The following is a 24,584-nucleotide window of genomic DNA, read 5'->3' as shown; positions in this document are numbered from 1 at the left end:
AGAATGATGTTTGATTGAACCTGGTTCAAGCATGGGAGAATGAAACTTGATTGAACCTGATTCAAGCAGGGGAGAATGAAGCTTGATTGACCCTGGTTCAAGTACTGGAGAGAAGCTTTGTTGCACCTGGTTCAAGCAGGGGAGACTGAAGCTTGATTAAACCTGGTTCAAGCAGGGGAGAATGAAGCTTGATTGAATCTGGTTCAAGCACAGGAGAATGAAACTTGATTGAACCTGGTTCAAGCACTGGAGAGAAGCTTGATTGAACCTGGTTCAAGCACGGTAGAGAAGCTTGATTGAACCTGGTTCAAGCAGGGGAGAATGAAGCTTGATTGAAGCTGGTTCAAGCACTGGAGAGAAGCTTGATTGCACCTGGTTCAAGCAGAGGAGAATGAAGCTTGATTAAACCTGGTTCAAGCAGGGGAGAATGAAGCTTGATTGAACCTGGTTCAAGCACTGGAGAATGAAACTTGATTGAACCTGGTTCAAGCACTGGAGAGAAGCTTGATTGAACCTGGTTCAAGCAGGGTAGAATGAAGCTTGATTGAACCTGGTTCATGCACTGGGGAGAAGCTTGATTGAACCTGGTTCAAGCACTGGAGAGAAGCTTGATTGAATCTGGTTCAAGCAGAGGAGATGAAGCTTGATTGAACCTGGTTCAAGCACTGGAGAGAAGCTTGATTGAACCTGGTTCAAGCAGGGTAGAATGAAGCTTGATTGAACCTGGTTCAAATACTGAAGAGAAGCTTGATTGAATCTGGTTCAAGCAGGGGAGAATGAAGCTTGATTGAACCTGGTTCAAGCACAGGAGAATGAAGCTTGATTGAACCTGGTTCAAGCAGGGGAGAATGAAGCTTGATTGAACCTGGTTCAAGCACTGGAGAGAAGCTTGATTGAATCTGGTTCAAGCACAGGAGAATGAAGCTTGAATGAACCTGGTTCAAGCACGGGAGAATGAAGCTTGATTGAAGCTGGTTCATGCACTGGAGAGAAGCTTGATTGAATCTGGTTCAAGCAGGGGAGAATGAAGCTTGATTGAACCTGGTTTAAGCACTGGAGAGAAGCTTGATTGAACCTGGTTCAAGCACAGGAGAATGAAGCTTGATTGAACCTGGTTCAATCACTGGAGAGAAGCTTGATTGAACCTGGTTCAAGCACTGGAAAGAAGCTTGATTGAACCTGGTTCAAGCAGGGGAGAATGAAGCTTGATTGAACCTGGTTCTAGCACTGGAGAATGAAACTTGATTGAACCTGGTTCAAGCACTGGAGAGAAGCTTGATTGAATCTGGTTCAAGCAGGGGAGAATGAAGCTTGATTGAACCTGGTTCAAGGACTGGAGAGAAGCATGATTGAACCTGGTTCAAACAGGGGAGAATTAAACTTGATTGAACGTGGTTCAAACAGGGGAGAATGAAGCTTGATTGAACCCGGTTCAATCACTGGTGGCACTCGCTTAAGGAGGGAAATATCATGGAAGGATGGTAATTATAGGCAAAGAGAAGCTTTTCAAACAGCATGTGTCTTCTTTCAGGCAAATATGTAAATAAATAAAGAAAAGTAATAAAGCACAGGCCCTCTGCACTGTTATTAACCTTCATCAACTCCATCAGGGTTTAAACACACCCCAGCACTTTACACTATGCTGCCATGAGTCAGACACTGATTCAGTGTGATTATTTCCCACCCACCACTCCACGATTTCATAGAAATAAAATAGTATTTATACAGTGGGAAGCCTTTGGATTTGTACTGTATATGTAGTGTAACATATAGAGTAATAGTGTAACAGATTTAGTTTAAAGTTATTTTTGTTTCACCACATTGAAAAAACAAATATCTATATCATTTGAAACTGTCTCCAACTGCAGTGTAATTGCACAGACGGTTACATAGTAATGTACTATATAACTACATGTGTACAGTTAGACTCTAACAACTAACATGTTTTAAGCATTTTGCTGCATTCTAACAACACAACCACGTGTGCAATTACTCTGCTACTACAGTGTAATGGCAATGTTATTAAAGGCATTTCATGTAAAATGTTACCCAAAAATCAATAATTATAATAATTGAATTGGTCAATATTGACATATTGTACTGTGATAGCAATGGTAGTATTTCATTTATCAACAATATACAAATCTATCTAATCCACTACTGTGGTGGAGCGAACCCTCCTACATAACAGCTGGGCTCCCAGGGGTTAAACTAGGGATAATGATGTGGAGATATGAAGGAGGGCTGCCCACTTAAGTGTATAGCTTGGCTGGCTACCAGAGGTCAAAGGCTTTCCATCTAAAACATCACGAACCAGCACTTGATTGTGAGAAGAGAGGAACACACATGACAAATAAAACTGTATACTGTCCTCATCTATGCCACTGAAAGTAAGCCTTTGTCCAACAGCATCACTGAAGGATTGCCAGGTACATGTATTGACGTTTCTTCAATGGGGATCACCTTCGAGTTTAGGGATATCCTCATAGACCACTACCACAGTGGAACCTACCACAATACCACAATGCCCCTCTTACTGTAATTTGTTGATAAGATCCTTTTTCTTGTGCCGTGCTTCGTATTGATTGGTGGTTGCATGGGGGTGAGAGGTGGGAGTTCCCTGGATGAATCAGAATGTGCTGTGATAAGTCACCGGGAGAGTGCAGGCTGTCACACAGGGGGAGGGAGAGACTGCTATTACTGTAGATAAGCTCTCAGAAATTACTCATCGACAGAACAGATCATACTGCTGTTTTATAGATACAGATTACCCTTCACAGATGAGTGAGTAGCAGTGATTTCAAATCAGTTTCCTTGCTTTATATCATGCCCTGCTGGGGATGCATATGCTTATTAGGGGATTTAGTGGAAGTGGACGTATGTCCGAACGTGTGTCACTCTTAAAAATTTTATCACTCTTAAAAATCTATCTTGTTAATTTTAACAACTTCAACCTTGTTCCTGAATTGCAGATTTTCTCTGGTCCATGAAACTATTCAATCAAACTTTCAGACATGGGAGGACATAAATACATACTGCTCCTCTAGAAAGGTTTGATTGAAATTAGCCACAGAACAAGGAGATGCAGCCACTCCTCAGCTTATTTTAGTACTGCAGAAGAAACAGTTTAGCTTACTGATGTGTAGGGCAATACTTGGTCAGTGTATTTGAAAATGAGCTTACTTCTGATTGGTTGCTGTCTGTTTTAGGCTCTTATAATTTGATATTACTACAAGCTTCTTATTGGCTATCATACATTCATAAAACATTTGCGTTAGGTTTTCAAAGATAAGTTCCAGTCATATTAATTTGAAATAATTTGATTAGTTACTATTTTCATGTAACTGTGACAGGAGAGCACCCATTTATTAAACACAAAAACAAATAGGAGCAAACAAAACATGGAATGAGGGCCAAAATAAAAGGTTTAAACCAAAAGAACAACACAGTTGTAGGCTAGGCATTAGTCTTGGGAAAACAATACAAAAATCACAGCACAAACTCCTCCAACAAAGGATTGTGCTTCCTTTTTATACATGTGGCCAATCCCCAATTAACACTCAATTACCTAATTGGGGAGTGGCCACACCTGTGATTGCTGGCAGGGACAGATTTATTTATTTTTTATATAGCGCCTTTCATATCGAAGTATCACAAGGCACTGTACATAAAAAATACAATAAAATACAAAATATACAAATAATGATAATGATACAAAAATAATCATTAAAAGCTAGCAATTATGTTGCATTAAAACCACTAAGATAAAAATGGCATTTTATAAAAATGTGTTTTAAGTTTTAGACTTAAAAACACCCACAGACCCAGCTTCCCTAAGACATGGAGGTAGTGCATTCCATAGTTTAGGGGCTCTAAAAGAAAAAGGCCTACCTCCCTCCCTTATTGATTTTATTGACCCTGGGAACAACAAGCAGCCCCGCTTCTTTTAATCTAAGAGTACGATTTGGGAGATACGGGGTCAGTAGCTCCTGCATATAGTTAGGTGCTGCTCCATTCAAGGCTTTATAGGCCAATAATAAGATTAATAATAATAAAATTAAAATCAATTCTATAATGAACAGGAAGCCAGTGCAAGGTGGCTAAAACAGGGGTGATATGCTATTTTTTTTGGTTTTAGTCAAAATTCTAGTAGTGGTATTCTGAACAAGCTGTAGGCGGGACACCGTATGTTTTGGGATGCCAGAGAGGAGTGCATTACGGTAATCAATTCTTGAAGCAACACAGGCATGTGTTAGTCTCTCTGCATCAGATGAAGAGATAATAGGTTTCAGTTTGGCTATGTTTCTCAAGTGATAGAAGGATACTTTAGAGACTTCTTAATATGAGACTCAAATGATAAATCATGTTTTTTATTTCAGTTTTAGGATTTGATAAATGACTATTAAGGCCAAACTCATGCAATCTTACATGTTTTATTAATTGGTTATGGGAGCCTACAAATATAACCTCTGTTTTGTCTGAATTCCACAACAGGAAGATTTGAGACATCCAGCACTTGATATCAGCAAGGCAAGCAGCAAATAACACCCCGACAGAAGTATCACCAGGTTTTAAAGACAAATACAGCTGGGTGTCATCCACATAGCGGTGGAAGTTCACACTGTGTTTCCTAACAATCTCAACCAATGGTAACATATATAATGAACATAGCAGTGGACCCAGAATAGAACCTTGTGGAACACCGCAATCAACTTTGGTCAATGCTGATTTTTCCTCCCCAACAGACAAATTGATACCTATCACATAGGTAAGATTGAAACCAAGATAAGACAAGGCCAGACAGTATTTGAGCCGATTTAATAAGATGGAGTGGTCTACGGTGTCAAAAGCAACACTTAGATCAAGAAGAATTAGAACTGATGGAAAGCCCAAGTCTATCAGAAGGCCATTTATAACTTTGACAAGGGCTGTCTCTGGACTATGTGCAGCACGACTGTCCAGATTGACATTTCTCAGATACACCATTCAGAGTTAAAAGGATCAAATAATTTATCAATAGTAGCAAAAATATATCTAGGATTATTTTTATTAGTTTCATTTAAGTTAGATCTGGTCAATGCCAGAGCCTTCCTATATTTAGCCAGGTGGTCCTTCCATATATTGTAGTGAAACAGCAGTTTCGTTAGCTGCCATCTCCGTTCTAATTTCCGACCCTCATGTTTCAATTTGCGATTAGCATCATTAAACCACAGTGAGCTTTTTTTTTTTTTTTTTTTTTTAAAAACACCCTCCGAGTTTTGACTGGCGCTACAAAATCTAAGATACCAGTCAATGAGGTGTTGTAGGTATTCGCCATCTCATCTACAAATAAGCCCTCCTGCATTGATAATAAACTCAGTATATCAGAAAATTTACCAGCAGTTAAGGAATTAATATCCCAAGATGTAAGTGTACGTTCCATGGATTTTATAGCTACTGGTATGCTGACCTCAAAAAGACTAGCAAGATGGTCAGAAATGGTGAGATCTGTGGTTAATACATTTTTAACAACTAAACCAAGAGAGATTACCAGGTCTACAGCTATAATCGAAGGAATCCAGTAGCCTCATAAATTCCACAGAAGCAGAGTCAGATTCTGTATCAACATGTAGGTTAAAATCACTCAGTAGAAGAATCCCTTCATAATGGATAGCAAGTCACTAAATTCAACTAAAAAGAACAGGTTTGACTCAGGTGGTCGATAGATAATTACAATATGAACAGACAGTGCACTATTTAGTGTTAATGTTAGCAGTTCAAAGATGAATAACCTGGGACAGTAACTTGATTAATTCTATGTTCTCTATAGAAAAGAGTCGCAAGTCCACCTCCCCGCGCAGTAGAGCAAGTTTTCAGAAAAAAAGAATAGTAAGGTGGGGAAGCCTCAATCAGTGAGACATTGCCATTAGGTCCATGCCAAGTTTCAGTTAATGATAAAATATCAATCCCGTAATCCTGAATAAAATCACTAATTAACTGAGCCTTATTAGACAGAGACCTGACATTAAATAAGCATAAACATAGAAAAGTCCCGTCAATGTGCAAGTGACGGAGCTGGGATAATAGGAATTTAAGTAAGATTACTGTAACACACACCTCTATGATTACTCACTGGGAAGCAGGGGTGGCAGGAAGCTATAACCTCAATCTTGCAGCTCACTTTAGGTCCTCCACCCCTAGTGCCTAGTTTAAATACTTTACAAGGTGGTTCTCAATATTAGCAGCTAACCTGCTTACCTCTTAGATAAAGTCCATACTGCTTATAAAACATATTTCTTCTCCAGAAACAGTCCCAGATATTTATAAAACCCAGACCCTCTTGAGCACACCAGCCAGCTAGCCACACATTTACAGCCTAATTCAGCTGACCAATAACAGATACTTCTGTATCCTGACCTTTTTAGTTGTTTTGTTAATGATCTGAAGTCCTCTTTTAGAACTTCAGATGTCCTATTTCTTATCTCAATTGCACCTACGTGTACAACGACCACCTCTTTTTTCTGATTATTTAATAATGTGCACTCTCTTGATTGTCCTTAGCTTTTGCTAAGGCAGGTAACAGTTATGCTCATAGAGTCATTGTGGTGAATAATTGAGTCGCCTACTAACAGGACCTCCCCCCTTATTGCCAGTCAACACATCGCCAATGTTGCTCAGTGCTTGGAATCTGTTAGATAATTTGATCTCCTCTGTATTGTGACTACTTATCCATCTCCTCTTCTTACCTTTTCTAGCGGTCACCCAATCCTCATTCAACTATATATTTTTTCTCAGGTCCCTCTAGACATACGCTTCTGCAATAAAGCTGTGGTGTTAAGGAGCAGCCTCATTTAAAAAATTAGAATCGGGGACTTTGTCGGTTTCAACCACAGTATTCAACACTGGCCAAGTGTTATTCGATTTTCAAGATCAGAAACCTTTTGCAATAGAGCACTTTTTTCAAATAAAATCTTCCACAAATTGAAGAGCACTAAATGCCAAATACATTTCACAGGAGTTACAGCTTAATGTACATATATCAGAACCCATGAACGGAGGCGATAACAGATACTAAAGCAGTATTAGAAAAATAGAATAATAAAAAAAAAAGCCCACATAGTTTCCAATGGGCAATAAAAGTCTCTGAAGCTAAGCCCCAATTCTGTCGTTCTCAGATGGATGCTTTCTAGATGCATTATTGTATGTAGTAGTCATTTCCACGGACAGCAAGGCTTTATTCAAACATATGAAGAATCTATAACATACTGTGATCGAAATTACTTAAAAAAAAAAAAAACGAATTGCATAATTGTGATTATTTGTAATCTAGATAAATGTAATCCAGCAGTGAAAAAACAGATAAAAAACGATCCAGTGAAAAGTAATCTCGATCACAAATTATAGGATTTCAAAATCCAGATCATTATTATACAGATAACATTTTCTGAAAAAACGGCCCCATGAGATTACATTTATCAGGAAGGGACTTTGTTTGAGTCAAAGCAAGAAAAGAGACTGGATAACAAAAATAACAAAAAGCAAAACATTAACAATGTTGTCATGCTAATGAGAGGTTAAAAAATAAATAAATGTACACCTTTAAATTGACAATGGCATTGTGAAAAACAGTGAGAGATTAACCGTGCTGTGTTTTGTTGAAAGGGAAGGGAGCTAATGAAAGTCCTCCCACACTTGTTTTTGAATGGCAGGAAGGTGGGCAGTTATTAACGCAAACGAAAATCTATGACAGTAGTGTCCTGATCCGTACGGGCTAATGCGAAGGATTAAGAGCTGTCTGACAGCTAAAAAAGAAAGAAAAGAAAAATAAATGAAACTGGTTAATTCTGTCACTTCCAAAGAAACAACAGAGCCCATCCTTTCATTAAGAGTAGCTGGTAGACGTACAATTAGCAACAATGGAATATCGAAGACGTAATGATTAGCAATAATCAATTCATTGAGAACATTGCATTATTCCAAAAGAAGAAGTAAAAAAGAATGGGTCTACTCTTCAAATATGTGTCTATTATTATACATAGTAATTTAATATATGCATTGAGAACTAATATAACTATTCATCATATTATTAAAAAGTCTATTTCAACACAATATAGATATTTTTCACAGTATATTAAAAAGCCAGGCAAAACAATGTTTTCAAAAAAGCATAGATGAATGCCAAGTCAAAGTACCAGTAGAGTATCCACATTATTATTATTATTATTATTATTATTATTATTATTATTATTATTATTATTATTATTATTATTATTAATAAATAATATAGAAATCTATTTTGAAAGTGCAGGTCTGTGTCAGATTCATGCACACTGTTCCCAAAAGCTTAAATATGTTTTAATATTTTAAAAAAGTGTGTGTGAGAGTAAGTTAGGGTCAAGGGAGTCACAGGGCCCAAGATTAAGTCTTACCCACTCCTTCTTGTCTGTGCTGTTTCTGACAGGTTGTTTCCTTTTGCTTGGTGACGGCAGGTCTTTCCCAGTGAGTGGTGGTGACAGAGGAGCATGATGACGGGCCTCCCAGCCCAGACTGACACACAGGAGGAGCTGGCGCGAGGACCACAGCAACCCTCGAGTTCCCAGCAGGATGGGCGGGGCCAGTGGTGGGACCAGCTCAGAAAGACCTTGCTGACAGTGGGCTACAGCGTCAGCTTCTGTCTGGTCTCTCAAATTCTGGTAGACATTTTACTTATAGATTACTGTTCATACAAAAAAATACCATATTATAAGTTTTCAAGGTGTTTGTTTGGCTTTTTTTTATAAACCAAAGTAGTAAATGCAGTTGGAAATTTGAGATGGATTGGGACACTAAATCTAGGCATGGATAATTTACTTCAAAATGTATATAAAAGAAAAGTCCACATTGCAAGCATACAATGTAAATACATGTTTCTTAGATCTAATATCTAAACAAACTAATTACAGCTGTAATATTTTAACATAGGCTTAATAATAAAAATGTACAACAAATATCAGTAATTGTACAGTACTACCATCTATCAACTAAAACTTAAAAATATACACTGCTGTGCAAAAGTCTTAGACATGTTGCATTTTTCTACTCCTGCATTATGAGTATCAACAATTTACTCAAAGCCTCCACTTGTGTTTTCTATATTATAACAACCTTGACTTGCATAAAGAAGGAAAAACATTGAGTGAAATAGCTCACATCACTCGATTTTCAAGGCGTGGTATCTGAAGCATAATCAACAAGTACAGAGAAACATCATCTGTAATTGACAAACCCAGGACTGGAAGACCCAAAAAGCTGTCTAACAAGGATGAGCAATACTTGAAGATAACTGGCAGAAGGCACAGGTGTCGCTGTCCATCAAAATCAACAGTCCAAAGCACCTTTGACCATTGTTCCATAGTCTTATTTCTGTGATCTTGTGCATATTTTAGCCTTTTAGTCTTGTTCCCCTTTCTTAACAGAGGTATTCTTACTGCAACACATCCTTTAAGTACTGATTTTAATAGTGACCTTCATACTGTTGATTTGATGGACAGCAAAACCTGGGCCTTCTGCCAGTTCTGTTGTCAATTCAGTGCTTGTCTTCTTTCTATTCTTTAAGGATATTATCTTCAGGTATTGCTCATCTTTTGTTAGACAGCTTTTTGGGTCTTCCAGCGAGCTATTTCACCGAATGTTTTTCCTTCTTTATGTAAGTCAAGGTTGTTATAATAGTAGAAAACAGTAGAGGAGGCTTTGAGTAAATTGTTGACGCTCATAATGCATCAGAGTAGAAAAATGCAACATATCTAAGGCTTTTGTACAGCAGTGTATATTTAAAGGATCATATTTTTATCTTTAACATACCTGTTTTACAACCATATTTCGAACGACTGTTGTTAATAGGTCCATGCAATTATTTTATTAGGGTGTGTGGATGTTGTACATGTACAATGGCCATGGTGCATTCTCTGCAGCACACAAAGTCTTGGATCTTCTGCAGTACCTGGTCTCACCAGCAGAGGTACATTCTTTAGGGCAGGAGGCGGTGAGTGTGTATTTTTATAATAAAGCAAAACCACATGAAACAAATATCAAGTATTTTTCAACCAAGAATCATATTCCTTGAGAGAGAAAAGATTAAAGAAGATGATTTAAAGAGTAAAACAGTTTATATATAAGAAGACAGAAATTGATAAACTGAACGCTCACTATTTTAAAAATTAGCTACAATGTTTTGGCTTCCTCCTTTTTCAGATAGCATGGTAGAAATAGCTATGTAGACTGATGTTCTTTAAGTTTGAAAGTTGCACAGTGACTTACAGATGAATGCTCTAAAAACACTGTAATATAGATAGTTCTGAGGTGGAGTTATACTGACCGCCATAGATATGTGTAACACCGACTAGAACACAAGTAACTGATGACGACATTATTGAAAACATCATTAAAAGATAAGGGTACAGTTAAAAAAAAAACCTGAAGCTGCTTTGACTTTACGAACATTACCTTTTCAAAGACTGCAATGTGACAGTAATTGCCTGTTTTAGTATCACCTGTGTTTTTTCTGTTTTGTTTTTATAGAACTCCCCACACTTACAGAAGGAACTGTGGAAAATGGAGAGCTTGAGCCCTCTGCTGGCCACAGTTTTTCTAGGAGTAGTGATCATCGGCATTGGGGTAGGCACATTGGCCAACCTGTTCTGTTTTTTTGTTTTTTTTCAAGGCAAAACTTTTTTCTTTCCCATCTGTTGTAACCCAGCTTGTTTCCACAGATTCTATACTGTTTAAAAACGTTGTCTCCCAGCCCTGGACATCCCTATCCTGAAGACAGGCGTCAGTCTATGAGCCGTCAGCCCTCCTTCACCTACTCGGAGTGGACTGACGCCAAGCAGGATCATTTCTTCGACATGGACCCAGTGCCAGAGACGCCTGTGTTTGACTATTGCATGGACATGAAGCCTGAGACAGACCCAGCCACACTCACTGTCCAACCAGTGGGGCTCCAAGAAAGGTTAGCATAGCACGAGGCTGCATTCCCTGCTGTGTCAAAGCCAAAGCATGCTGTAAAATAATTCCACTAATAACTCATCATCTGCTTTCTAGTAGTTATATAATTCTCTTGTTCAATAGGAAAGCATAATTCGTCAACAGAAAACAAATCTACAGCTGCCAACTACAAGTGCTGTGGAATTTTTTTAAGAATGATGATTTTATTTCCTGAAAAAGGATGAACAACAGTTTTATTGCGTTTTTGGTTAAAAATAACAGAATTTTAAGCAGGGATCTAACTTAGTGAGATTTTTTTCCTGGTTATAAAACTGACCGATCTATAAACATGCCAATGGTTATTAACAAGGAATAACAGATTATTCTAATAAAATTTTAAATGCACATTTCCATCCCATTCTACTCCAACAGTTTCTTATAGATATTAATTTCACATGACTGGCTGTTATTATTATTATTATTATTATTATTATTATTATTATTATTATTATTATTATTATTATTATTATTAGTAGTAGTAGTAGTAGTAGTAGTGTTCATCCATAGTTACAAAAATAAAACCCTCAATGGTAAAATATGTAGTCATACTAAAGTAAACATATAAGATTATTTAATAAATGTTTCTACTAGAAATCTTTCTCAATTTTTAACATTCTTTATAACACATTTATAGAGGCATTATTGTCTGTTTATAATGGATTCATAAACTATTACACAAAAAAAACTAACTAACCAGGAGTTAATTTAGATGCTCTGTTGTGTCCTAGTCTTCCTGCAGTGCTGTATCTCTGTCTCCTGTTTTCAGGAGGGGTTCAAACGTGTCCCTCACTCTGGATATGTGTACCCCAGGCTCCACCGAGCCCTACGGCTCCATGCTGTCTCCCCGAGAGCAGTGTACCCGGGAATACCTCCAGAAAGCCTCCAACGTGTTGAGCACCAGGGAACTGCACGAGAGAGCCATGGACTCCTTCACACTGCAGGCTGAGTTCTTTGTGAGTACAGTACCTCTGCTTCACCATGCTTAATAGTGAAATAGGGGTACAGTACAAATAACACATTACAGAAACTGGAGAATGTCAAATTAGAGAAAAAAATTATCTAGTCTGCATTGTATGTGGTTTAGTGGCATAGCAGACCAATATAAGCTGTTTGACGTTGAGTGACACTATTGAGAAAATGGGCTTCAGCTACTCTGTTTCTGTATTTGTTTGGACCTACTTTGAAATCAGGACAATCAGATAATTCATCGATTACAATCGCAGGAAGAATTTACGTAAGACTCCACAAATGTTATAGAAAGGGCAGTTCTCAAGACTCCCCCCCAGCATCCTGCACTTCCTCTGCAGTTGAAGTGGGAATGAGAACATGTTTTGTTTTTTTCCCCCGAGGGTGAAATAAGAACATAACAAAAGTTATGTTTAATCGTACCGTAGGAAGCCCCTCTCACATATTTAAATGCGCCCCCACTAACTTGTCATTAGGATGATCTTTTCCCATGACTTTACTTTACTATCAACGAACAGGATGCCATGGCCAAGACATCTTGCTACAGCAAGATCAGATGCAGAATTACTGATTAATGAAATCCACTTTGAAGGGGGTGCCATGGGAGGGAGTGAAAAATTAATGAAAAGCCATCTGACTTTAATTTCTAAAGGAGTTCCATCTTTCCAGGGAGAGCCCTGCTGGCTCAGGCTTGTAAATGTGCAGTCACTGCACTGTTATCTGTGTAGTTTTGTTTGACTGAATCCCACTTTATCAACGGGGTTATTGGAAGAATGAGGCCTGTTGTGGTCTATCTTAACAATCCAGACCACATCAGATTTAAATACCACAAGTCTTTAATTCTATATAAATCTTTCTGGTATTTCCCTCCAGATTTATTGACCCATTTATAAACTGCCCTATCTGTTCGCAGAAAAAAAAATACTGTAGTTTTTTTGTAAAATACTTTTCAAGGAAGGAAAATAGTAATGGGATGTTTGTGCTAAATGGTTTAATATTTAGATGCAAATGCTAAAATACAACTGATGAAAGGTATTAGCTGAAGTGTTAACTGTCTTCTTGACTTGTCCTTTTTCTATATTTCTTTGTGTTTTTTTTTTTTTATCAGGAAACCCCAATGAACTTTGTTGATCCAAAGGAATACAGCTTTCCAGGTATAGTGAGGAAGAACCGATACAAAACCATTCTCCCAAGTAAGTGACAATAAAGGTAGTAAAACAGTTTTTTTTCCAGTCTTGTTGCAATATTGATCATTAACATTTCAATATGTTTATTCAATGGAGAAAAGTTGTCGATCTTTATTTTCCTTGGCGTGAATACCAATTTAATTAATATTTAATTACCTATTTATTGAAGATGAGTTACATGTTTGTAACAATCCATAATGACAAGATAATATTTGGGTAATGAAGCTCTGCAATAGGGGGGATGATAGGGCTGGCAGACAGGAGAGAGACTGAAGGTTGTATTTTCCATGCAAACTTGCAGGATTTCTTTACAATTTAACAAAAACAACCATGTGCCAATATCAGCAATGGTAGAGCATGGGCTGACATACACAAACTGGAGACAAAAAAGCAAAACAAAACACAGTGGGGTAAAACACTGCTAATAAAACAAAAGCTGGCCTAAACACCAGCCCAGCGTGGCTCCCACTATAAGGGAGGTCCTACTCCAGGAGCCTTCTCCCTGACACTCAGTTAGACAGGTGGGATTAAAATCCCCTAAACAAATCCCTGTTCTTAAATACCAAGGAGCCCGGTATACACACGTTGATCCTCAATTGAGCTCAGGACCCTGGTTACACACACGGTGATCCTCAATTGAGCTCAGGATCCCGGTTACACACGGTGGTCTTGTAGTTGGTTCACTTCCCCTGGATCGACACACAGTGATGAAGACTCGTTACAGATTCACAGCCTTTCAAGGAGCGATGTGTTATTTGGAGTATCCTCTATATCTTTCTAAAAGAATATTTATTACATTGTCTTTCAGATACGCATAGCAGAGTGTGCCTTAAATCCATGGATGAAGACGATTTCCTCAGTACATATATCAATGCTAATTATATAAGGGTTGGTAGTATTTTTTTTTTCCCATTTTGAATGAGACACTGCATTGAGATGTGATTCTGAGACTGGAAAGATTTGTTACTACTGTCTTACTATAAAAGCAGTGTTTCCAAAACTGGGCCTGTTTTATACTGTTGTATGGTTCAATAGTGACTGTTTACTACATTTTTCTATAGTTTTCAATTTGCTTTCATTCTGGAGTTTTAGGATCCATGGGTGTCCATAGATTGCCAAGGGTTCTTTTGAAAACTTTGGAAACTTATCTTTTCATTCAAGAAACACGTGTAAACTTGGACTGGAACCTCTGCATTGATTGAAAAACTGTTTAAATTCCATAAATATTTTCAGCTGTGGACATGTATGTTACTCTTTGAAACCTTGTTGCCAATCTGTCCATAAACAGGCTTTCTTCCATCAGCAGCGGGAGGTTATGTAACATCCATGACCCAAGATATTTGCTTCTCCATCACTATGTGCCATGGGGCCATGTTATTAAAAGAAAACATATGAATAAAAAACTGTTTTTATATTTAGCAGAGAACATTTCTGTATGGTGGATAAATCTAGAAAAGTGATAAATATCAGATTTCACTATGGATTAAACCTGCACAAACTGATAGATAGGAGGTCTGATTGTCCCCCCAGGGCTATGGAGAAGAGGAGAAGGTGTATATCGCTACTCAGGGACCCACAGTAAACACTGTCGGCGACTTCTGGAGAATGGTGTGGCAGGAGCGATCGCCCATCATTGTCATAATAACAAACATCGATGAAATAAACGAGGTACAGCCCTCTGCCGCTGCGTTACACTCATACAGAATCTATGCAATTTAATACGGTTTCTTATTTATTGTCTTATTGTGTGTGAGTGCGCTGCAAGGCTGCGCAAGCTGTGTAAAATGTGTCTTCTTATAGAATATGATACATTCATTTATTATAAATCACAAAAAACAAATTGAACTCAGCAACTACTATTAAACATAAAAATTATGTACACAAGGTAAGAAGTACTGGAATTATGATGAATCATTAATGGAGATTAAGGACTACATTATAATCATACATGATTTATAATTCACAACCAAAGACAGGTTGATAAAATTAATTCTGAAATGGACTGAGCAAGCAGAGCTCTCTGATTGGCTGAACAAGATTCCAAACCCTGCAGCTCTTAGACAACAACTCTTTGGGCCTCCATAACCTCCTGACAACCACGAGAATATAAATATGCCTACCAGTAATTCTAACTGCAGTTATTAATTGTATCTTTTACAATTACAAATAATAATATGACTTAAGAATTAAGTTTTCCATTCATTTAAATAATTCCTTCGATTAAAAATTGTTAAACTGTTAAAAATTATATGAACTGTAATTTGACTACCATTTTAAATTTAAACACACTTCCTTAAGTATGTTAATATTAACGATGACATTTATTTTAAAAAAAATATATAAAAAAATATATCATTTATTTTTTTACCTTCTCTTTTGTTCCACTACTTGCTGCTGCGTAGTTACATATTTAGTAAAACAAATATAGCATTCAGAGTTTTGTTTTTGAACACTGTTTTCTCATGAAATGGGCTATTGTAAATCATGATTAAAATAAGAATCTTCAGGGTTTCATCTCATGCATAACATTGCAACTAGTAGTGCAGCAACTCCACAATGTCTGTCTTACTACCTACTCAAAGGTGTTGTGTTTAAATTTGCAACAATGCGTCCTGCACACGATGAAAAAAGTATGTAAAGCTTTTATTAAAACTGACTGTGCAAAAGGCATGCTACAATGTGTTCTTAATAACTCTGTGTAATTACCAGATAAATATTATATGTAGCTGTGAATATCTCTTTCAGAGCCTGTAGGGATCTATCATTGTGAATTATGCATCCTCTTGCAGCAACACAACTGTCCGCTTGACTAGTTTCTTATTTTGTTACCGCAGAAAGTATGTATTAGTAGTTTGTTTTTTTTACATGCATAACAAATTCCTACCATACATCTTACAAGCAATTTCATTTTTAAACTGGCATTACAGATATTTTATTTAGCAATATTTCACGACAGGGTGTTGTGGAATATCACCACGCCTCGTAGCCAAGTGATATCCCACACACCCTGGATTGCCGTGTTGCGATTATACCCTGGCTATGAGGTCATTTCAAATTAAAACCAACTAACAAATAGGTTTAAAGAGAACTACAGAGATGTCCTGAGCCATTAAATAACTTTTTCATGTCATTTTTTTTTTTAAACGGATCTCATTTTGATACGTATTTTGCATTTATTCAAAACAAACAACAGAATGTCCAACGAATGAATGGCACTGCTCCAAATGAGACTGTACTGCTAATCAGTTGCAGAGCTTGATCTAAGGAAAGTAATTCTCTAAAAAGTTTAATTTAGGTTCAAATATTCTTTCTTTTCCAAGGTTGTTATATAAACAGAATACAGCTGTGGTTGTTTCACTCAGGAGAATGGCTATAAGCGATGGCATTAGAATAACTACAGCACCCCATGTTCCTTACAGAAATGCACGGTGTACTGGCCTGAAGAGAAGGTGACCTACGAAGGGATCGAGATTATCGTAAACCAGGTCATACAAGCAGACGACTACAGTCTAAGACATATTACTCTTAAGGTATGTGATGGCTCAAGGGAGTGTATTCAGATTATACAAAACATATCTAACAGGGCATGGTTTGAAATTGTTCTGGTGTTGGATATGTTTATTTAAAAAAAAAAAAAAAACTACAGTGCTCTTTTGAGACTGCAAATTAAACTATTCATTTAAGTAAAAATAATTCTCCTTTAAGAATAATAAGCTGAGCTAAAATGTTTTTTTTTTTTTTTTTTTTTTAATTATCAGTCCCTGTAAGCTTTCAGGCAATCTATTTAATTATTGTGTCTGAAATATTACAAGTGGGCTAAGCTAATGGGCAATAGATATCCAGTCATTTGCCATTACTAGAAAATGGTAGTGTTAGTTCTGTGAAACAGCTTTCTCATTAACATCAGTTGCATATATTAAGAATAGACAATTAACTAAACAGGGATGTCAATATATGAAGCAACAGTAGGAGGGGTTGAATATGTTGAGTATGCACGTCTGATAGACACACTTTGTCAAAAAATGTAAGAACATTTCTGGTATGAATGCCTGCATCCCAGCTAAATCCCATTATGTTCTGTTTTGGTTGCCTGTGTTTTGTGTGACAGTTTGAGGGAGAGGAGAGGAGCCTACGTCATTACTGGTACACGTCCTGGCCAGACCAGAAGACCCCAGACAAGGCCCCTCCTTTGCTGGAATTAGTGCAAGATGTGGAGGAGGCACGGCAACAGGCTCCAGAGGGTAGCGGCCCAGTCATTGTCCACTGCAGGTAATGTGGCAACAATGACTAGAGCTGCACACACTTTTTTTTAAGTAAAACTATACTTTAGGCTCTGCACTTCAAGTAGAATAATATCAATAGTGTTCTGCTTTTTTGGTTTTTATCTTTCTTTTTTTTTACATATATTAAAATAGAGATAAATTCTGAAAAAAATGGGGGGGGGGGGGGGGGGGGGGATCTCAGTATACACACTTTACATGTGGAATGTGATGCGTAGCAGTTCTGGTTTCTGATTAATAATGTCCCTGGCGTGTATGATGAGCAGAATCGGTATAACTCGAAGTCATGTTTTCCCAAGTTAGCTGGTACTTTGCGAAAGTTTGGGGAATTGCTGTGCTGATGTAAGTACTATCTACAGAAGGTATGAACATGACATCAGCACAAAAAAAGCCTTGAAATCATAAAAAAAAAGAAAATTGACAGAACTGGGTGGTGCAAGCCATCGGGAAACGTGTCAAAATCAATGCATTCCATATAAATTTACCAACTAAAGCAGCACCATTTTCTGTCATATATTTACGATTAAGATTGTCGGCGTTAGGCAGTGTTTTAGCTGATGGACAGACAGTACTGTCGCACAAAGTCACCAATACATACTTCTGCAATAAACAGTGGCTCTCCAGCAAAGCACAGTGCTCTGACAAATTAATTAACAGTCATTCTGTGCTCTGTTTTCATTAAAGCTTGTGTAAAAGCCACATAAATGGGTTGCTTGTCTCTCAGTTCACTTTGTTGTCTTAGTTTAATGCAGCAGTATTTGCAGAGTTATGCATCCTTTGCCTCATCTAACCCACTTCTACTATTTTTGCTTTTTGTGTACTTCGAAACATTAGTTTTCTTTTGAATATTCATAAACTAATTTACATTTTTTCCCCATTCCTCATCCACTAAAAATATTATATTTCCATGTATTTCAATTTAGTTTTTGATCAAGCTAGTAGTTACTACGCCCAGCAATTGCCACAACAAATCAGACTTTGATTGGCGAACAGAATCAGGTGATAGTGTGTTTGTGAAGTGACAGAGAACCACAGTAAAAACTGGTGTCCAATTAAAAAACAATACCGTAATTTTTCGGTAAAATTCGGAATAAACCTTAAACGCAGAACACTTAATATAGACAACTGATGTAGTACGACTGTAGTACATTTACATATAGGGCTGTAAAATGTGCTTATAGTTTTGAATGCACAGTACATAAAAACACTGCTGTTTATCTCATTTTGGATCAGTGTTAAAAAATGAACCAAAATGATTTCTCAGCAGGTTAAACTAACTCAAAGCTAGCCTTGGGTTATAAAGCAACTGTATAATAAACAGAATATATTTGTATAGATTAGTAACACATAACCAGTAGCAGTATCTTATGACTCATCACACTGTGGTATTAGTGTTTTGACCCTATGCATGAGAAGTTTGTCAATTCACATGTGGCAAGAAAGTAATTCAGTCTACCTATTCCTGCACCACTTCCCGACACATCGGCTCAGCGTTATTTTACATGCTAAGTCTCACTGGGTCTTGCACGCAGTGTTGCCCTCCTGCTCTCAAGCTAGCGCTATGAAAACCAGCAGATAACCCTACTGGTCCCCTCAAGCTATTCATTGCAAGCGAGTAAGGTTTAGCCTCTCTCTGGACAGGTACACAGCCTGTCAAGGGTGAGTCAGGCCCTGCCTGAGGCAAATCAATGACCTCTGCTAGTGCAGTTTAGAACAGCCACTCTGCACAACCAAGCTAGCAGCTACAACAGTGACTCCTAGTTTACAAGGGCACCAGCAGAAGTAATGTTATGCAATCAGTGTGCACTGCATTCAGCATCAGTATTACTACAGTTGTTGATGATCATTATTGTTATTTTAAACTTTAAGGAATTCATTTTGATTTTGAGTGTTTGAAGCTATTGATAGGTCATTACTTCAACTTCCAATAAACCTTTTTTTTTTTTTTCTGGTGTGATATCAGTTAGACCATCAACACATTTAAATCTTTATTAGCTCATTTCTAAAAGGAAAAAGCACAGATTGCAATTATAAAATGATATCAAAAAACAAAATATAAGACTACTTACAGTACAAGCCCCTCTATGCATGTCTGTGTTTTTGTTTTGTTTTTCCTTTCTGAAAAAGTACGTTGAGATATGGCCATTTATTCATTATAAAAATGGTGCAATATCATTAGACAACACCCACCGTCCTATAGCATAAACCTGTCCTGTTTGTGAGGTGTTGCAACTTGCAAGTGATAATAATGTATAGAGAGTTTCCATATATAACCTTGACTAGCATGACCAAGAGCATGAGCTGTATGGAACAGTAAGAGAAGCTGATAGCTGATGTCCCATGATGCACTGCCAGCGGAGTTTAACCCTGTGTATTGTTTGGTGTTCTCAGTGCAGGGATTGGACGAACAGGCTGCTTCATTGCCACCACTATTGGCTGTAAACAGTTAAAGAACGAAGGGGTCGTGGACATTCTTAGGATCACCTGCCAGCTGCGTTTGAACAGGTAAGGGGTTCAGTGTGAATGGACAGTAGTCCTTTGTACTGCCCCAATCACACACGAGAAGGAGCCAGTCTGTCATATACTGAACACACACTGGACACCTTATCAGGACCACAAACCCATTTGCATTGGACATTTCAGCAGGATATAGCCTAAAGATTACCCAAATAATTGTGATGATATTATATCACATTTTATCTCCTGTTAATTACAGCTATCTTAGTAGTTCTTTCTCTCTGACACTATCTTATTCTTTTTTTTGTCTGCTTTTCAGTTTTTTTTTTTTTTTTTTTTTTTTAATATAGCCATACCAATACTGACCACATCTAGTTATGAACTTATCAGTTGTAGAGATAAGAACAAAACATCTCTGTAGCAGTGGTGCTGATTTAGCTTTAGGTGACTGTTACAAGCATGATTATTGACTATTAACATTTGCATATTCAAACCGGACTGGGTTCTTTGATTCCTCTTGAAAAATAAATGACATCCCATGTGTACCTAAACAGTGTTACTAGATGCACAGGGCAAGGTGATAATGATAATACATGGTGCTGGTTTAATCCGTGATTGGTTGGTCTGCCTCATTGATTCAGTTACAGGGCATATTCCCAGAGGAAGGGAATGCAGCCAGACACATTCAAGAAACTCTGTGGAGCCATGCCAGCCACATATAGTAACTAGGGATAAAGAGATATGATATATACTGCTCTAACAAGTACCGTATTGGGCTGTGGTAGTTGTGTATATGCATTAATACATCTGCTTGTTTTCCTTTTTTCAGAGGAGGGATGATCCAGACCTCTGAACAATACCAGTTTGTCCATCACGTCCTGAGCCTCTATGAGAAGCAGCTCTCTCTCCCGGTCGAAGAATAAATAACCCTCTCACAGCTTACAGCTCCACAAATAGGACTCAGATACAGCCATCACCTGCCTGCCAACCTTTGGTAACCATGGTAACCCAGAGAGGGGGTGGGCCCGGAATCAAGCCCACTCTCGCACTAACATCTGCTTCACCATGCGTTCATTTATACGTGTTCATGGTATATGAAGCCATTATTGCCCCTTTTGTATTGGAAGCCCTGCCCATAAGGTACAAAGGATTGTATGGTTATTAGAACTTCAAGTAGAGATGGACAAGTCTTGGATTCAAGCGACAACATAGGATCTCTGATAATCACCTAATGAACAGTAGTTCCATTTTCTATAACGTGATTTGTTCAAGTACAGAGACTAAGGAATTTGTTTTCATTAGTTACATGCTGTAGCTTGTCCTGCTTCTTTTATGGGAACTTTATCCAAGCTCTTTCCTACTTAAACAACTGATGAAATGACTTGGCTCATTTCTAGTTACATCTGTGTGTGTTTTAATATTTACTGGGGTAGGACTCACAGCTTGCTATGCTGAAGATGAACAACCATTTTCCACATGTCTCCAGTTACCTTACAATGGGATTGAATATATTTTGCAATGATCAGAATACTAAGAGGATTTGGAAATGTCTTCTATCTACAATGGTGTTCATATCCTTCAAAAAGATGCTACTAGAAGAGGCACAATCACAATGTCTAGCATGGCCTCCTAGAACCAATGCTTGATTGAACATCCACAATGTTGAAAGCACAGGCTGCTAAAAGCCCCTCTGATCACCTGGGATCCAGAAATCAGTGGAAAGGAGTTCAACCCTTTATGAAAGGATTGCCTGGAGACCTTTAATGGAACTACACCTCTTTTGAAGAGCAACAAGAAGAGGGTTTGTGAACTGTATCAGAGTTAAGAAAGGCTCCTTCACTGTAAACTTCAGTATTGCTGGAGTCCCAGGGCCTGTGGTAGTTCATCACATGTCTGACGTGGTTTGTAGAATATCTCTTAAAAGTATTTCATGTATGACTTGCAACTCAATGAAGTTGCTAAGGCTATAGATGACGGATCTCAAGGAATAGGTTAATCTAGCACATATATTTTTACACAATGGCCTTACTCTGTGTCTGTCTGTCTGTCTAGTCCTCTACCATTAGTTAGCATAGAGGTTCAGCAAGTATTCTTTTCTCTGGGCAGGTACATTCCCTCTTGCTCTTAAGCAGAATTTATGGGGCTTGCATTAAATCAGATGAATTGCTATGCTATAGAGGAGCTATATAGAGACATATGGGTCTATTGAATTTATCAAAACTGTGTAGATACTGATTCTTACCCCTTATAGCTATATAGCTATTTGTGCAAGCTGCAGTTTCATACAGTGGTCATTTGCTGGTTCACCCTGTTACACTGCACTACTTATATCCACTGCTGATCAAGATAAATTGATTTGACTCTGTGTTCAACAGGACTGAGTTTGCTATAGCTATAGCTGCTAATTTCAAGGTTTCTGTTTTTTCAAAATCAGATCTGGATCATGTCGTCATGAACCAGATTTTCAACAAGCACACAGGCCTCAATAGATGAAAAGTTTTAAAAGCAGCTGAACGTCTATCCAATCTCAAACCACCAATAACACTACATATTACCTACATTCCAGGTATTTGTGCTATTTTGGCATTGGAACCTATTTGTTTGATTTTTTGTTTGAATGTATTATAGTTCACAATTCACGATTTTGTGAAACACAGAGAGAGATTTGGCTGGTTCATTGGGGAAACACATTCATTATAAAATAATTGGTGTCAAATAAAGTAAAGAAAGTGTTTTGGTTAGATTACTTGTTTTTTTTATGTTTTACAAGTAATGTATGTAATACGTACAAAAAAAGTAACTGTGGTCACCAACTTTGGAACAATTCATTTGCAAAAATGAACGGGGCGGGATAATTTAACGTCCTTGCCAAATAAGATCCAGGTCTGTTCCATCTCATAAATTGACACTTACCAGTTTTAAAGTTGGCTTGTCTGACTCCAGATTATTAATTTTTAGACATTCTTACTCGATATTTATAGAATAGAATACTAGCTATATCTACATGCATATCCAGGGTGACAGCTAGGTGGAGTAATGGGGTTATACTCTTGAATTGCATGCAGACACCTCTGGAGCTATGGATTCTTATCACAAAGCTTGCTAGTCTGAACTTTGGCCCCAGTGGACACCACCACAAAAAAAATGTCTCTGCTTGAGAGAGCCCTGGACTGAATGGCCAGGGTGTCAAGGTCAGGTCAACATCTTCATTGCTAAAATAATGTGCTGCACATGCGGTATGATGCTAAATTAAACTTCTCAAGTAATAACAAAATAAACATATGAAGGTATCTAATGTGTTTAGTTGATGGTGTCTGCAAGTTTAGTTTAAATGTTTGGGGAAATAGTTTTAAATCATTTTTATCTATCTAAATTATTTGCGGAATGCTGAAAATCCACTATAATTATTCATTTAACATGAATTGAATGTATTGTATTTAATTACATTATTTAGTGTACAAAGCAAGAAGTTTTGAATCCTGCTTTTTAAATATTTAAATATTTCTATACAGTAGTTTTATTTATTAAATATTTATATATTTTCTCTTAGATGGCTAAAGATTTGAATTTTAGGGAAACTAAATTAGATATGTTCAACTGAATATAAATAACAATTATATTTTACTCACAGCTGCTTAGCACCAATGGCTTTTAAAGGAAAATTGTCATTTTGACTCCATGGTCTTTGTAATTCTTCTCTTTTACTAGTGTAGACTTTGTATACAGTATAGTAGGAGAGGAAATAACAATATGCAGTTGTTAGTGTGGAGTAAGAAATTCTTGATGGTACCAAGGAATTTAAATATTCAGCTTTTTTGTTAATAATAAAGTCATCTAATATGAAATAGAACACAAGCTATGGGCAGAGGAATCACACAAGATTTGAATGTTGTCTATGTCTACATATGTTCTTAAGTTTCAAGAATCACCATGGTAACTTAATGGAGAAAGCTGATATAAATTTCCATTTAAGGATGGTGGTGGCCATTTGTAAAATGCTTTGCTATAGGTCATTGAACAAAAAGGGTTTGATTTCTCAATACAAATCCTTTGCATTGTTTTAAGCAATGAACATTGTGGTGTGCATGATGAATGATGAATGCTTTCTCTATGGTCTGTAACAAAAACAGCCTGAAGAAATGTACATTGAAACTAGTACGTGTGCTCGCGGATTTCTAATGTGTGTTTATATACATTTAAAAGGGTTATAGTTTAAGGACTCTCTTAAGAAGCTCATTGGAAAATAATACTCATATGTGCTGCTGCAGTTAGCCCTGGCACATTAGGAGAAACAGTAAAATGTCTCTTGTCAAAATCACTGAAAGGATCATATTGGTAATGGCTGATAACAGCAGGTGCTCTCCGAGTTCAGGTGACTGTTAATGCAGGTTTTACTGTAGAAATTTAAAACATTTTAATTGGATTGATTTACCGGAACACTAAAGTTTTTTTTTTTTTTTTTTTTGTCTTTTTCTAATTATTTATTTACTTCATAATTTATTTAGGTTGTGAAGTGTGGTGATTTCAAGGGATTTGGTTCACTTGTGCAGTCCACTGTTATTGAAATCTCAGCTGTTTATAGATAAATACAAGTGTGGAGCCAGTTTTCTGGGTTTCTTATACCCCTTTCACACACACTAACTAATGCCATCTCTGAACCATATTGTCAAAGTGCTTCGGAGATAGCACTGAA

The 24,584-nt window shown here is 37.3% G+C and overlaps 1 protein-coding gene across 2 annotated transcripts in view; it reads left to right on the top strand.

Moving 5' to 3' along the window:
* The window catches only part of ptpn5 (protein tyrosine phosphatase non-receptor type 5), a 41,607-nt gene extending 18,337 nt beyond the window's left edge, over window positions 1-23,270 (top strand). Inside the window, exons 3-14 of one of the 2 annotated variants that reach the window (XM_041218083.1) lie at window positions 8,469-8,672; window positions 9,881-10,000; window positions 10,537-10,632; window positions 10,728-10,966; window positions 11,768-11,954; window positions 13,076-13,160; window positions 13,963-14,042; window positions 14,685-14,822; window positions 16,574-16,684; window positions 17,263-17,423; window positions 19,826-19,939; window positions 20,721-23,270. In XM_041218083.1, coding sequence (XP_041074017.1) covers window positions 8,502-8,672; window positions 9,881-10,000; window positions 10,537-10,632; window positions 10,728-10,966; window positions 11,768-11,954; window positions 13,076-13,160; window positions 13,963-14,042; window positions 14,685-14,822; window positions 16,574-16,684; window positions 17,263-17,423; window positions 19,826-19,939; window positions 20,721-20,814 — 1,596 coding nt within the window. In that variant the 5' untranslated portion in view covers window positions 8,469-8,501 and the 3' untranslated portion in view covers window positions 20,815-23,270. Of the gene's footprint in view, window positions 1-8,440; window positions 8,673-9,880; window positions 10,001-10,536; window positions 10,633-10,727; window positions 10,967-11,767; window positions 11,955-13,075; window positions 13,161-13,962; window positions 14,043-14,684; window positions 14,823-16,573; window positions 16,685-17,262; window positions 17,424-19,825; window positions 19,940-20,720 lie in introns of both variants that reach the window. The other variant, XM_041218084.1, reaches the window with a different exon arrangement.
* Window positions 23,271-24,584: the final 1,314 nt, after the last annotated feature.

The sequence above is a fragment of the Polyodon spathula genome, chromosome 19 (assembly GCF_017654505.1).
Source record: "Polyodon spathula isolate WHYD16114869_AA chromosome 19, ASM1765450v1, whole genome shotgun sequence".
Lineage (NCBI taxonomy): Eukaryota > Metazoa > Chordata > Actinopteri > Acipenseriformes > Polyodontidae > Polyodon > Polyodon spathula.
The sequence above is the reverse complement of the archived record's forward strand: the minus strand, read 5'-3'. Positions and strand labels throughout refer to the sequence as shown.